The sequence below is a fragment of the Crocuta crocuta genome, unplaced genomic scaffold (assembly GCF_008692635.1).
Source record: "Crocuta crocuta isolate KB4526 unplaced genomic scaffold, BGI_CrCroc_1.0 scaffold99, whole genome shotgun sequence".
Classification (NCBI taxonomy): Eukaryota; Metazoa; Chordata; class Mammalia; order Carnivora; family Hyaenidae; genus Crocuta; species Crocuta crocuta.
In genome coordinates this window covers 5,097,768-5,109,573 of record NW_027551560.1, presented here as the reverse complement: position 1 = coordinate 5,109,573, position 11,806 = coordinate 5,097,768, and the positions used below count along the sequence as shown (strand labels likewise).

The window sequence follows — 11,806 nt, the reverse complement described above, 5'->3', positions numbered from 1 at the left end:
TAACTAGGGAGATAACCACAGGATAGGCTAAAGGACCCACTAGAACCAGTAGGAGATGGACTTGTGCTAAAAATTCAATAATCACCTGATTTCCATCAGCCTGTACTTTGACTAGTGCATCATAGTGTCATTTTGGGTCTCTTGGGATTAGTGTTGATTCAGAGTGAGTTTCCATTGATCCCTGACATGTCTGATTATTTCCAATGTATTTACTCTGGTCAAAGCCAGAGGTACCTTGAGGAAAGCCTGGAGAAAGATTAACAGGAAAAATGTTTGCTTCTGGTACCAGAGTCCTTCTTCAAGGGGACTTGGACTCCCCTTCATTCAATGGTCCTGAGTCTGTAAACTGGCTAAGTCTAAGAATTGATTCAGGGATGTGATTCTCTTTCATGATTCAGGTAAGACTTTTGTTCAGTTAACCTGGAACTTTTCTGCTTAGTAAAAATTTAACAGCTTCCTATTTTTTTCACCTCTAGGAGCACTGTGATCAACTAGCCAACACCACAGGTGTGCATGAGGCAGACAATTCTGATTGCTGCTCTGACTCTGCTCTCCACCACAGTGACAGCACCCATGTTGCCTTGGGCTGTTTAGTACTGCCACTGTCCCCATCACAAATTCATTTCTCACAAGAGTGGTACAAAGTATGTCTTCTGCATCCTCCCAGTGTGGGTGAGAATGTCTTAAATGACAAATCCAATCTAACTTTCCACTCTCCCTACACCTGTGAATCCCTTCTTCTACATTAAACCAGGGAAGATCTGGCATTTCCAACTCACTCACTCTGGGACACGTTTTGGTCCATGTTTCACAACCAACCCAAACAAACTGATAGACCCTTTCTGACTCCTCAAGCTTCAACATTAAATGTAGAACCTCTTATTGGGGAGCCCTTAATTCATCCTAACCCAAGTTTATGGTCTCCCCACTGGCTCATACCCTTAATATCCATTCTCATACATGTTCCCTTGAGCTGTTTGTATAAGTTAGAAAACTCGAGTAGTTCCTTTGGAGTATATAATGCAACCTCCTCATGGGTCACACTTCATACTTCACTTTTAGGGGCCTGCTGAGAACTCAGGTTAGCTGGAACAAAGAGAAGAAGTAGAGATAATTCCTGTCTTTCTCTGTGCAGCTGCCATAACAAAATACCATAGACTGGGTGTCTTAAATAACAGAAATTGATTTCTCTCAGTTCTGGAGGCTGGAAGTTCAAGATCAAGGTGATGATTGTTTAGATTTCTGGTGAGAGATCCTTTCCTGTCTTACACGTGGCCACCTTTCTGTTCTGGTCTTAAAAATTGCCTTTCCTTGGGTATGTGCTTGGGAAGAGACAGAAAGAGAGATCAGTTTCTCTTATAATGCAATCAATCTTATTAGATTAGGACCACACCTTTATGACATCATTTAACATTAATTACCTCTTAAGAGCTCTATCTTTAAACACAGTCACCCTGAGAATTAAACATTAAACACTGAACACATTTCATGGTGATACACATTTCATGGCAGAGGGTTAGGGACTATTCCTGGGGTAATGATGTGGAGCCTCAGGGAGGAGTGTGGTCCTTGGTTGCTGTCCCAGGACTGCAGCATAAAGCATTAGCTGTTGCCCTCTGCAGTTCTTTTTAATGATCTGTACTTACAGCCAGGCTTCAATCCCAGGTCTGGTACAGCCCTGTGTGCTGCCTTGACTGGAGTTACAGCTCCTGAGATCAAACCCTGGCTCCCTGCTCACCAGCTGAGGAACCTGCCAACCGCTCAAATCCATGGGGCAATTTATAGAGAAAGGGGGCTCCTCATGGCAGAGGGAAAGACTATTAAAAATAAAAGGAGATCCTAGCTCTCCTCAAAACTTTATGGCTCCCGAAAAAACTAGCTATCATTCATTGTCCAGGCCATCAAAAGGACATAACTGAGACAGCCAGAGGCAACAATATGTCCAGCCGGGCTGCTAAAGAAGCAGCCCTCAAAGGCACCTTCGCCCTGACAGTCAAACTCATAGATCCGGGGGACCCCAACTTACCAGAGGCTCCTCGTTATTCACTTGAGGACCTACAATAGATTAAAAGACTGCCTATGACCCAATGCCTTAAGGGCTGGTAGAGGTCCTTGGATAATAAAATCATCCTGCCCGAAGAAATGGGAATAAGGGTTCTGTCAAAAATACACTGAGCATCCCACATGGGACAGAGAAGACTACAAGACCTGGTTAGACAGTCACACATAAAAATTAAAGATGCCAACTCCAAAATTGAACAAATCATCAGCAAATGCAGAGCCTGTCAACTGGCCAACACTATCCAGAACCCCCATAATCTTGGAACACATCTAAGAGGAAGATGCCCAGGGGCCTACTGGGAAACTGACTTTACTGAGGTAAAACCTGGCAGGTATGGCTACAGGTACTTACTGGTCTTTGTAGACACTTTTCCAGGATGGACTGAGGCATATCCCACCAAACACAAGACTGCACAGGTGGTGGCAAAGAAGCTGCTAGAAGACATCCTACCAAGGTATAGATTTCCTCAGATGATAGGGTTAGATAATGGACTGGGTTTTGTGTCCAAGGTAAGTCAGAGCCTAGTCATGACCCTGAGGATTGATTGGAAATTACACTGTGCTTATAGACCCCAGAGCTCAGGACAGGTAGAAAAGATGAATAGAACCTTAAAAGAGATCCTTACCAAATAGGCCCTTGAGACTGGTGGTGACTGGGTGGTCCTCCTCCCCTTTGCCCTATATAGGGTGCGTAATTCCCCATATCAAATGTGATTGACTCCGTTTGAGATCATGTTTGGTAAAGCACCCCCATTATACCCCGCCTACAGCATGAGGCCATTGAGGAGTTCAAAAAAGCCCATCTCCTCCAAGACCTCAGAGGCCTCCAATGGGTTCATAAATGTGTTTGGCCTAAACTGCGTGCCCTCTATGAAACAGGTCCACCACTGGAGCCACACAGGTACCGCTCTGGTGACTGGGTCTACATGAAGAGACACTGCCAGGGCAACTTGGAATCACGCTGGAAGGGACCTTATGTTGTACTACTGACCACCCTGGCCTTCAAGGTGCGGACGCAACTGCCACACCGGGCTGAGTCCCACGCACCTGTGCCCTTCCTAGCCTCTCAGCTGGACTGGAGCCCGGGGGGCAGCAACCACGAAGCCTAGCAGGAGTCTCAGGCCTGTCATTCCGATCCCGATGGTTTCGCTGTCTCGTGGCCCTGGATTCTCGTGGCATAGGACCATGGGGCCAAAGTTAAGTAGAAAAAGAAACCGAGGCTGCTTGGGTTGATTACCAGACAACCCAAGATGTCCGGGAAAGGGGAGGCCTCAGCAGCAATAAACACTGGCAGGGAGTGGGATACTGTAACCATTAACCAAAGATGTTGGAAACTGGGTCCCCACTAGGCGAGGATAACCGAAAAGCTGTGTCTTTTGAGGGGGAAGGTTGATGGGAGGGAGCACTGTAGTGAGAGCCAGACGATTGAGATTCCTGAGCCAGCTTTGCAATAACTAGCTCTACGATCTTGGACAAGTCATTCAATCTCATTGAACTTGTTTCCTGATCTATAAAAGGAAATTGGAAGTTAATACTGGTTATACCTATGTCCAGGGATCGATGTAAAGTTTAGTTATTAGTAATATGTAGAAAACATATTGTGAAATGTAAAACAGCAGAGAAAGAGATGTTCTGGGTCTCCATTGATGCAAAAAAAAATTATAACATCCTTGACTGGGTCAAGCTACCTGATGCAAGTCAGGAGAGAGCCTATCACTACTCTCACCCTGACTGTCCTTCTGGACCTAAGCGTGACAGGAGCAGGGACCGGTATTTCAGCCTTAGCAACCCAAAGTAAAAACTATCAGGACTTAAAAATGGCCATAGACGCTGACATCCAGAACGTAGAAAACTCTATTGCCCATTTACAAGAATCCCTGACCTCACTAGCAAAGGTAGTACTGCAGAACAGAAGGGGCTTAGAGCTTTTATTCCTCCAACAAGGTGGATTATGTGCTGCCCTCAGGGAAGAATGCTGTTTTTATGTTGATCATTCGGGAGTAGTCAAAGAATCTCTAGCTAAGAGAAGGCCTGGCCAGAAGAAAATGAGAGTATGAGCTGAGCCAGAGTTGGTTCCAGAAATGGTTTAACAACTCCCCTTGGCTAACTACCCTGATTTCTACTTTATTAGGCCCCCTACTGATTTTATTGCTGTTACTAACCTTTGGACCTTGGATTCTTAATAGACTACTTACATTTATGAAAGAACGTTTGGGGGCCATCCAATTAATGGTCCTCCGGTCACAGTACCAACATTCCCAAAACATAGATAGGTCTGGTGACTTCGAGCTCCTAGAGGACCCATGATTGGGTCCACAGAAATCTCAAGAAAAGGGGGGAATGTGAGACTTAAATCTAACTGACTCCATTTTAGAAAAAGCCTCCATCTGGAGAGTGAACTAGGCCTGAACCCAGTCCCAGGAAAAACCGCAGGAAGTAAGTAGGCAGCCTGCCCTTAGTTACTTCCCTAGCAACAGCAACAGCCAATCAGTTTAAAAGAGGTGCCTATGTCCCAAGACTTTCCGGTTGGCAGTTTGCGGTCAGGCCAGATGGGCCGAACCAATCGGGCACTGACAAGACAGACTGTACCTATCAGGAGGCTGCCAAGCTGGAACTCCCGAATTCCACTGTAACCACAATAAAAAGCCCTGTGATCTGATCACGAGTTCGGGGCTCCATACCATCACCGCTCCGCCAGGGTACATTGGAGTCCCTGCTCAAGCTTGAATAAAGACCCTCGTGTGCTTGCATCGGAATCGGCTCCTCGGTGGTCTTTGGGGTTCTCGTGATCTGGGCATAACAGTTCACGCATCAGCCAAGTCTTCCTGCTTTCCCTCCCATCAGCACCTGCACATGTTCTCAGAGTCTTGGGCTGAACTCCCAAGATGGTGTAGACAGCAGACTGAAGGAGGCTGTCACGGTGAAGCAAGATAACTGTCACAAGGAGCCTGTCTAAGGGATATTCAGAGATGACTGTGGCAGACTGCATGCTCCAGAGATGGACCCAGCCTTGTCTTCATCCCACATGCCCTCTGCTCAGTGGTCTTGGCTTCCCCATCATGAGGTGAGGTCTCGGCCCGTCTCCGGGTCCCTGGGCCGTCTCTGGTGACAGGGTTCAAATGCAGTACAGAAGTAGAGTCTCACCAGGGACCAAGGCCAGGTCTTAGGGGCCTGGAGCTTCTCGTGGGCATCCTGGCACCTGCTCTTGGGACTTGCTGTCAGAGCAGCCTGCAAACTGTGGGAGACCAAGCAACGCCGAGGTCCGCGCAGGGGCACTGGTCAGCAGCTAGGCTGACCACCCCACCCACACCCGCATCTAGGACACCCCACCAGGGCGCCTGCGTGGACGCCCTCCCAGCCGATCCCACAGAAGAGTCCACCTCCTGGAGAGACTTCCGGGGAGAACCACACCCCTGAGCCCAGGTGGGAAACGAGAGAGGTGGTTTTGTGGAGCTGCTAGGATTCCAGGAGTGTGTTTTACTGTAAAAGATAACCAGTCTTTACGTTGCTTCCCCAGGGGTGCTCTCATGATCTAAAACCCCCGTGTGGATCCAACCTCATCTCTGCACACCCTCGCTTCTCACTCTTCCCACCTCTTCAAGATGCACTCACTCTTTTCTCCAAGGTTCTAAGCCTGAGTCTCTGTTCAGACACCCCTCTTTTTTTCTGTGCCACTGACCAGCTCCTCTGGGTTCATGTCAGGCATTTCTTCCTCCTGCTGTTCTCAGCTACCTCGTCCCCCTCCCAGCACCTGCTCCTCCTGGCAGTTGGGGATGTGTCTTCCACCAGGTGATGGCTGGGACCCAGCAGGTGCTGCATCAGTTCCTATTGTTTGAATACAGGTCCCCACTGAGAGAAGGGATTCAGCTCCGGAGTCCCCACATCTCCTATGATTGCACCTGACGTTACTGTCAGGAAGCTCACAGAATTTCCCTCCAAACACCATATTTGTCATTTTAGATCAAATAGTTGGAAATGTAATCGTCTAGGAGGGAAGTCTCGTGGAGGGTCCTTTCAGCATGACATGTGGCCCAATATAGGGGGACTTATTTCAAGGTGTTGGAGGTCTTGTGGGCTTAGACTTGCTGTCTTCCAACTCATGTGCTCATGAGAGGTTACGGGATCTGTTAGCTACATACTTATATCTTCTCTTCATGTGTCCTAAGTTGGAACATGAGCATTTAAACACGCAGAGAACTATGTGCTTCTTTAGCCTGCGGGCAGTAGGCAGAATGTCTTTTAATAAATTCTGGGTTTGAGTAGCTGGGTGTAAATTAGGCCTCAGATGATCAGTTTGGATGTCCTCACCTGTCTGCCACCTCTGAGGCCCCAGTTCTATGTTTGAAGCTGGTCTCCTGACTGGGGCTTATCGTCAACCCTTGTGGACACAAGACACACATCCCTACAATCTACTGTGTCCAGTTCTCCCTTGCCCACAAAGTGGTTACATGATCTTCTCTGCCAGTAGGGAAAATGCATCTGAAACTGGCTGTGACATCTGTCCCATACCTCGAGTGGATTGTAACCATCTGGGGTCAAATGACCATGATCTTTAAGAAACTGTTCCAGCTTGGAAATCCTATGCATGTGTGTTCGCCTATCTAAATTGTGTATTTTTTTCTTATTAAAATAATTAACCTTTGTCCTTATAGATCATTGGTCACATTTTGCTCTATATAAGGGTTGGGACAGACACAGCCAGAGGGCAGCTGCCATGACATGTGCATATTTGCAGCTATGTGAGCCAGACATCACCCAGCATTCTCCTAGTGGATCACTGACACATTCAGTGTGTGTGACACATGTCCCTAGAGCCCAATGACATTTTTTACTCTATAAAAATTTAGTCTATTAAAAACTTACCCACTTCCACTTCGAAATGATTTCATTTTAAAGAGTAAAACTACACAAGTCATTTTAAAACATGAAATGTTACATATCATTAGACAAATTCCTACAAGGCTGTTTACAGCAATAATGACAGAGGTGGGGACATTACCAGTATAAAGTGTCACAGGATCAATCCACAACTTGGATCTTCAGCCCTTCAAGTGTTTTATCCCACACAGTAAGTTCTGGTCAGTGTTAAGAATAAATCCTCTTCTCCATACTCTTTCCCTAATCAAGGCTTTCTTTATTCCATTGTCTCACACAGTAGGAAAGCTGGCCGAGGAGGCAATACCACAGTGGTTGTCCTGGTCTTTGGCCATCAGTATGTAGCCATCTATGCCCCAGGCTTCTCCCCAGCTGAAAGAAAACAGGGTTTTCCATTTTACTCAAACAATAAAACATATTTATCTTTATGAACAATAGCACCTGATACCGAACGGTGCACCAGAGGCCACGACAGATTCAGGAAGAATCAGGAGAGGTTGTTTTGTTCATTGTTGAGTTCTAACCCTGCACAGAATTCTATCCCAAAACCTTCCACAGACTGAAAATGGAGACACAGAAAGAAGAAATTCTTGTGGCCAGATGTATTTCATAATTCATAAAATTACCAGTTTAGAAACGCAGTAGGACCAAAACTATATCAAGACCCTAGCAAGCTTGAAACAATATCTTACTGTTGTCATCACATGAATATGTCTGTGTTTACCTTAAGTGGGGTTCTGAGTTTCTGGATTTTACAAGTGGGCTCAGGGGTTTGAGGATCTGTATCCAAACACTGATTCCAAAAAGGATTCCCTTTTCAATTTTAAAGGTAAGTATTTTTGTCTTTTATACCTGTTCTTGACAGTCCAATAGTTTTTGTTATCCAACTCTGCTCCCTCAAAGCCGTAGCCAACTATCAGAACGCCATGATGTAGGATTTCATGGCTGCAGTTTGGATCATAATAAATGCCTGGAAAGTAAAATTTAGTGCTGGGGTAAGGATTCCCTCGTGACATGTGATAGTAACTCAGCCTAACCTGACTCTTGGTTTTGGCTCAGGTCATGATCTCACAGTTTGTGAGATTGGGCTCTGCGCTGACAGTGCAGAGCCTATTTGGAATTCTCTCTCTTTCTCTCTCTCTCCCTCCCCCTTCCCTGTTCTTGTGCACATGCACGTGCACTCTTTCTCCCTCTTAAGATAAATGAATAAACTTTGAAAAAAATTAAAATCTTTTTTGAGCTAGGCAAGAGACTTATGCCTTCATCTAATACCAGCCAAATACAAAGTGGTACAATCTCTTTTGTAAATAACTAGCCATGAGCCATAAAATACGACTTATGGAAACCTACTTTTAAGATGTCAGCCTAAGGAAACAGCACAGAACACACAATTACTTAAACTAAGCTGTTCTTTCCAGTTTTAATTTCAGTAGTAGAATAATTTGAAATGCTAGAAAGTTCTAATAACTCCAAAATCATGTAGTAAATTATGTAGACTTTCACATATATTTATGAAATGATTAACACCATGAGGATGTGTCTCCAGTCATTACAAATAGAAACATTAGGCACATACATTATATGTACACAATAAACAATTGTTTTAAATCTGTACCCCCCCAAAATTCTACATGAAATTCGACATACCAAAGAGTCAATCTTGGTGTATGTGATGGCAGTCTTTCCATTTTTCTGCCTAAATTTCTACATAGACAAATGCTTACCTTGGTCATAGAACCTGAAGGTATCCAGGCTTGCATCTATAGCAGCAGAAATGGGACCCACAATTGCCACTGACCTCATAAGTTTGTACTCCGTCTTAGGGACTGTCAAGAACCCAGTTATGTTGGCAGAAGAATTTTCTGGACTGTATTTGCAAGATTGGAGCTTTCAAAGGTAAAGGAGTAGAGACTTAATTACATTTATGTCCTGGGAAGATCAAGGCAGTTTGCAGATACAAAAGCTACAATCTAAATTGTGAAAGTTAAATATGGCATCTCTTTTCCCTAAATGTGTTCAAGTTTATAACAATATAAGGAGCTCCATTTACCTCTGCACTATATGGATAGGATTCCTCTGAGTCCAGGCCTCCATTCTGCTTAACATACTGGAAGGCATCATCCATATTGCCACCACTGCAGCCCCCACTGCCTTCAGACCAAGCACAGTCCAGCAGGTTCTGTTCACTCAGTGAAACAAGTTTGTGAGTTTTCCTGAACATCTGTCCTTCGATGGCACCAGTTGCACTAAAAGCCCAGCCAGAAGCACACTGACCCTGAAACCAAATTAAAAACGTCTCAGTCTATAAAACAAATAGCAAGATTTGACAACAGCCCACACATCTCAAAGTTTTTTAAAACATAGTGAACTGCACATTGTTTCTCAGTCTGCCACAGCAAGGACACTGATTCTTTTTGCCTTTACTCTTGAGAGGGACCTGCTGAATATTGTCACACCTGATTCTTCACAGGAGTTACGTAGCCTTTCTTTCTCCAATTCACAGATGAGGGGATCTCAGCAAAGGGAGGTGGTTGGAAAACTTTCCTCTTCTGGAGCTTCTGGATTTGAAGGCCATTCATCACCTGCCTGAATTCTTCATTGGTCTTCAAGGACAAGAAGGTAAAATGTTGACAAGTTTGAGATTACTTTGGCAAAGTACTCGGGAGAGGAAGCACAAAATGCTTAGCATTCCATGCCACACTCACCATGTCACCAAAGCCATTCATTGCTACCGTGAAGCTGTGTTTCCCTTGATTGTATTCCTGATTGTGCTGTTCAATCATTTTCATATTCTTCTTCCACGCTGCTCTCCTCCGTCCTTCTTCATTCTAGTGGGAAGATACAATCACACATCTTTATTTCTATTTAAAACCTACTCACTTGCACCAAGTGGATATGTTCATGGAGAGGAGGAGAAACTATGGCCAGGGATGGCCTGATGCTTCTGGGAGCTGTTCTTCAGCAACCACAGAGCAGGACATATGCCCACATTGTGTGCACTCATGGTACCCTGCTTATTGATTTGGTAAGAATGGCCTCAAGAAACTACTCCCTGCTATGAACTCCCACCAGCATGGAATGTTCTCTGCAGGGGTACCTCTGGACAGGTTAGATGTTACCAACCACGCTATATTGTTTCCCATGTGTTGCCTTCCACTGGGACCATTGTTCATCTATGCTCTGATTGAGTTGTGGAGCAGCTAAGGCTATTCCCAGGCAAAGGGCAGCCAGGAAGAGAGAAGGATACATGTTTCAAAAACCTAGGAAAGGAAAAGAAATGAGATTCTGATTAGAACAATCACTTTAAAAGGGCATCCTCCTTCCTTCTAAGATGTTAGAGGCCTATGGTAGGGTAAAAAGATTGTATTTATCCCAAATGTTTACACAGGGCTCTGGAGGATATGGAGGGGCCTGATACCCTGCTCCCTGCCTTGGAACTTGACCACCAGTTTTAAGGCATGTGGACAAGGGGCCATGACTCAGCGGGCTCCACAACCTGGTATACGGAGATCTGGCTTCAGCATCTGGTGGGGCCAGGCCAGGGACAGTACTTCCTGGAAGCCCCAAACCCCAAATCCTAAGGCTGGGGGCCAAGCTCGTTCTCAGGTTGGCCCTTCACTCAAGCCCAGCCCTGGGCCTCACCTGTAACAGATGTAGCTGAGTAGGCACAGTCACAAGTACAGGGCTGGGGGTCCGCTGGGTTGGGAAGTGGGTCCAAGTCTGTCGGTTTAAGGCCCATGATTCCGCCGGAGGGCCCAGACCTGACCACCTGTCCTCAAGGTGATTGGCTCAGCCAGTCTGGGGGCGGGGCCTCTTGGCAGCGTTCCCATCTTTCCTAGGGTAAGTAGTTATCTGTCCAGTGACCCCGGGACGTTTGGGGGGCGGGGGCGGGATGCGGCGACCTTGCTGAATGCAAGCAGGACCTAGGAGGGAGAAAGGAAGACCCAACTCATCCCTGGGACCCAGATCTACCAATTGCCCAGACTACAAGGGATGGGCAGGTGGTTCATGAGCAGAAGCTCACTGGGAGCCCCAGATTGGTTTTCAGCATCAGCCTGCATGTCCTTTAGTCCTACGGTTTTTGGTTAGAATCTCCTGGAGGGCTGAGAACAGGATAATCTAGTCTAGTGGTTTCTATTTATTCCAGGCAAAGGTAGGGCAGAGAGAGGAGCACAGAGGCCACAGGGGGAGGTGTTATCACTGTCTCAGGATGGTATGCCTCCAGGTTTTGGAAGAATCGAGTGTACTGGAAATCTCCAAAATGCTGGATGTGATGGGCATGATGTAAATCCTTGGACTGAAGGAGACAGATGAGCACAGGGTGTCCAGGGGTGGAGTAGCATTTTGTAACGTTCCTCTCCTGTCCTCTCACAGTTATGTTCCTTTTCCTTCTCAAGCCCTTCTCAAAAACAAATAGAAACTAGTTATTTAAAAACAAAACAAAACGGGATTAAGAAATAGAGGAAAAGTAGATATAGGAATTCCATTTACTTTCCCATTCTCTGCATGGATATTATGTTTCTTGGTGTCCAATGTGCTTTTCTTGATATTTAATTTCACGAGTTTAAGATAAATAGCTATTTCAAGCAAGAAAGTATCAGGGGACCATGAATTTGCCCTCTGACAACTGGTTTTGCTCTCTTTAGAAACAGGATTCCATGCATCTAAACAGTGGGTCAGTGCCTTCTCTGGACCCACTTCAGTAAGACACCCCAGTGATCTCCCTCACGCATTGTCTCCAGCACTTCTTTGCTTGGGACAGCAGTGGTCAAAGGGATCCCATACGTGGGCTAGGAGTCAGGGCTGGGCCAGCATGGCCATTCTACAGCCCTGGTGTGGGATGCCAGCAGTGTCCCTAATGTCCTCAGCC

The 11,806-nt window shown here is 45.8% G+C and overlaps 1 protein-coding gene across 1 annotated transcript; it reads right to left on the bottom strand.

Moving 5' to 3' along the window:
• Window positions 1-7,021: 7,021 nt before the first annotated feature.
• LOC144219494 (procathepsin L-like) lies at window positions 7,022-10,185 on the bottom strand. Its single transcript, XM_077749506.1, has 7 exons — window positions 10,060-10,185; window positions 9,642-9,764; window positions 9,393-9,539; window positions 8,987-9,211; window positions 8,661-8,823; window positions 7,789-7,906; window positions 7,022-7,308 (listed from the first exon to the last, which is right to left on the bottom strand). Exons 1-7 carry the CDS (start codon window positions 10,183-10,185, stop codon window positions 7,209-7,211), a joined length of 1,002 nt encoding a protein of 333 aa, XP_077605632.1. The 3' UTR covers window positions 7,022-7,208.
• Window positions 10,186-11,806: the final 1,621 nt, after the last annotated feature.

Excerpts from the sequence above, each read along its gene's own strand:
- LOC144219494 (XM_077749506.1), bottom strand. The coding sequence starts at position 10,185 with ATGTATCCTTCTCTCTTCCTGGCTGCCCTTTGCCTGGGAATAGCCTTA. Across the intron at positions 9,540-9,641 it reads TGAATGGCTTTGGTGACATG|ACCAATGAAGAATTCAGGCA; the intron begins GTGAGTGTGGCA and ends TTGTCCTTGAAG. Across the intron at positions 7,907-8,660 it reads CTTCAGGTTCTATGACCAAG|GCATTTATTATGATCCAAAC; the intron begins GTAAGCATTTGT and ends TTTACTTTCCAG.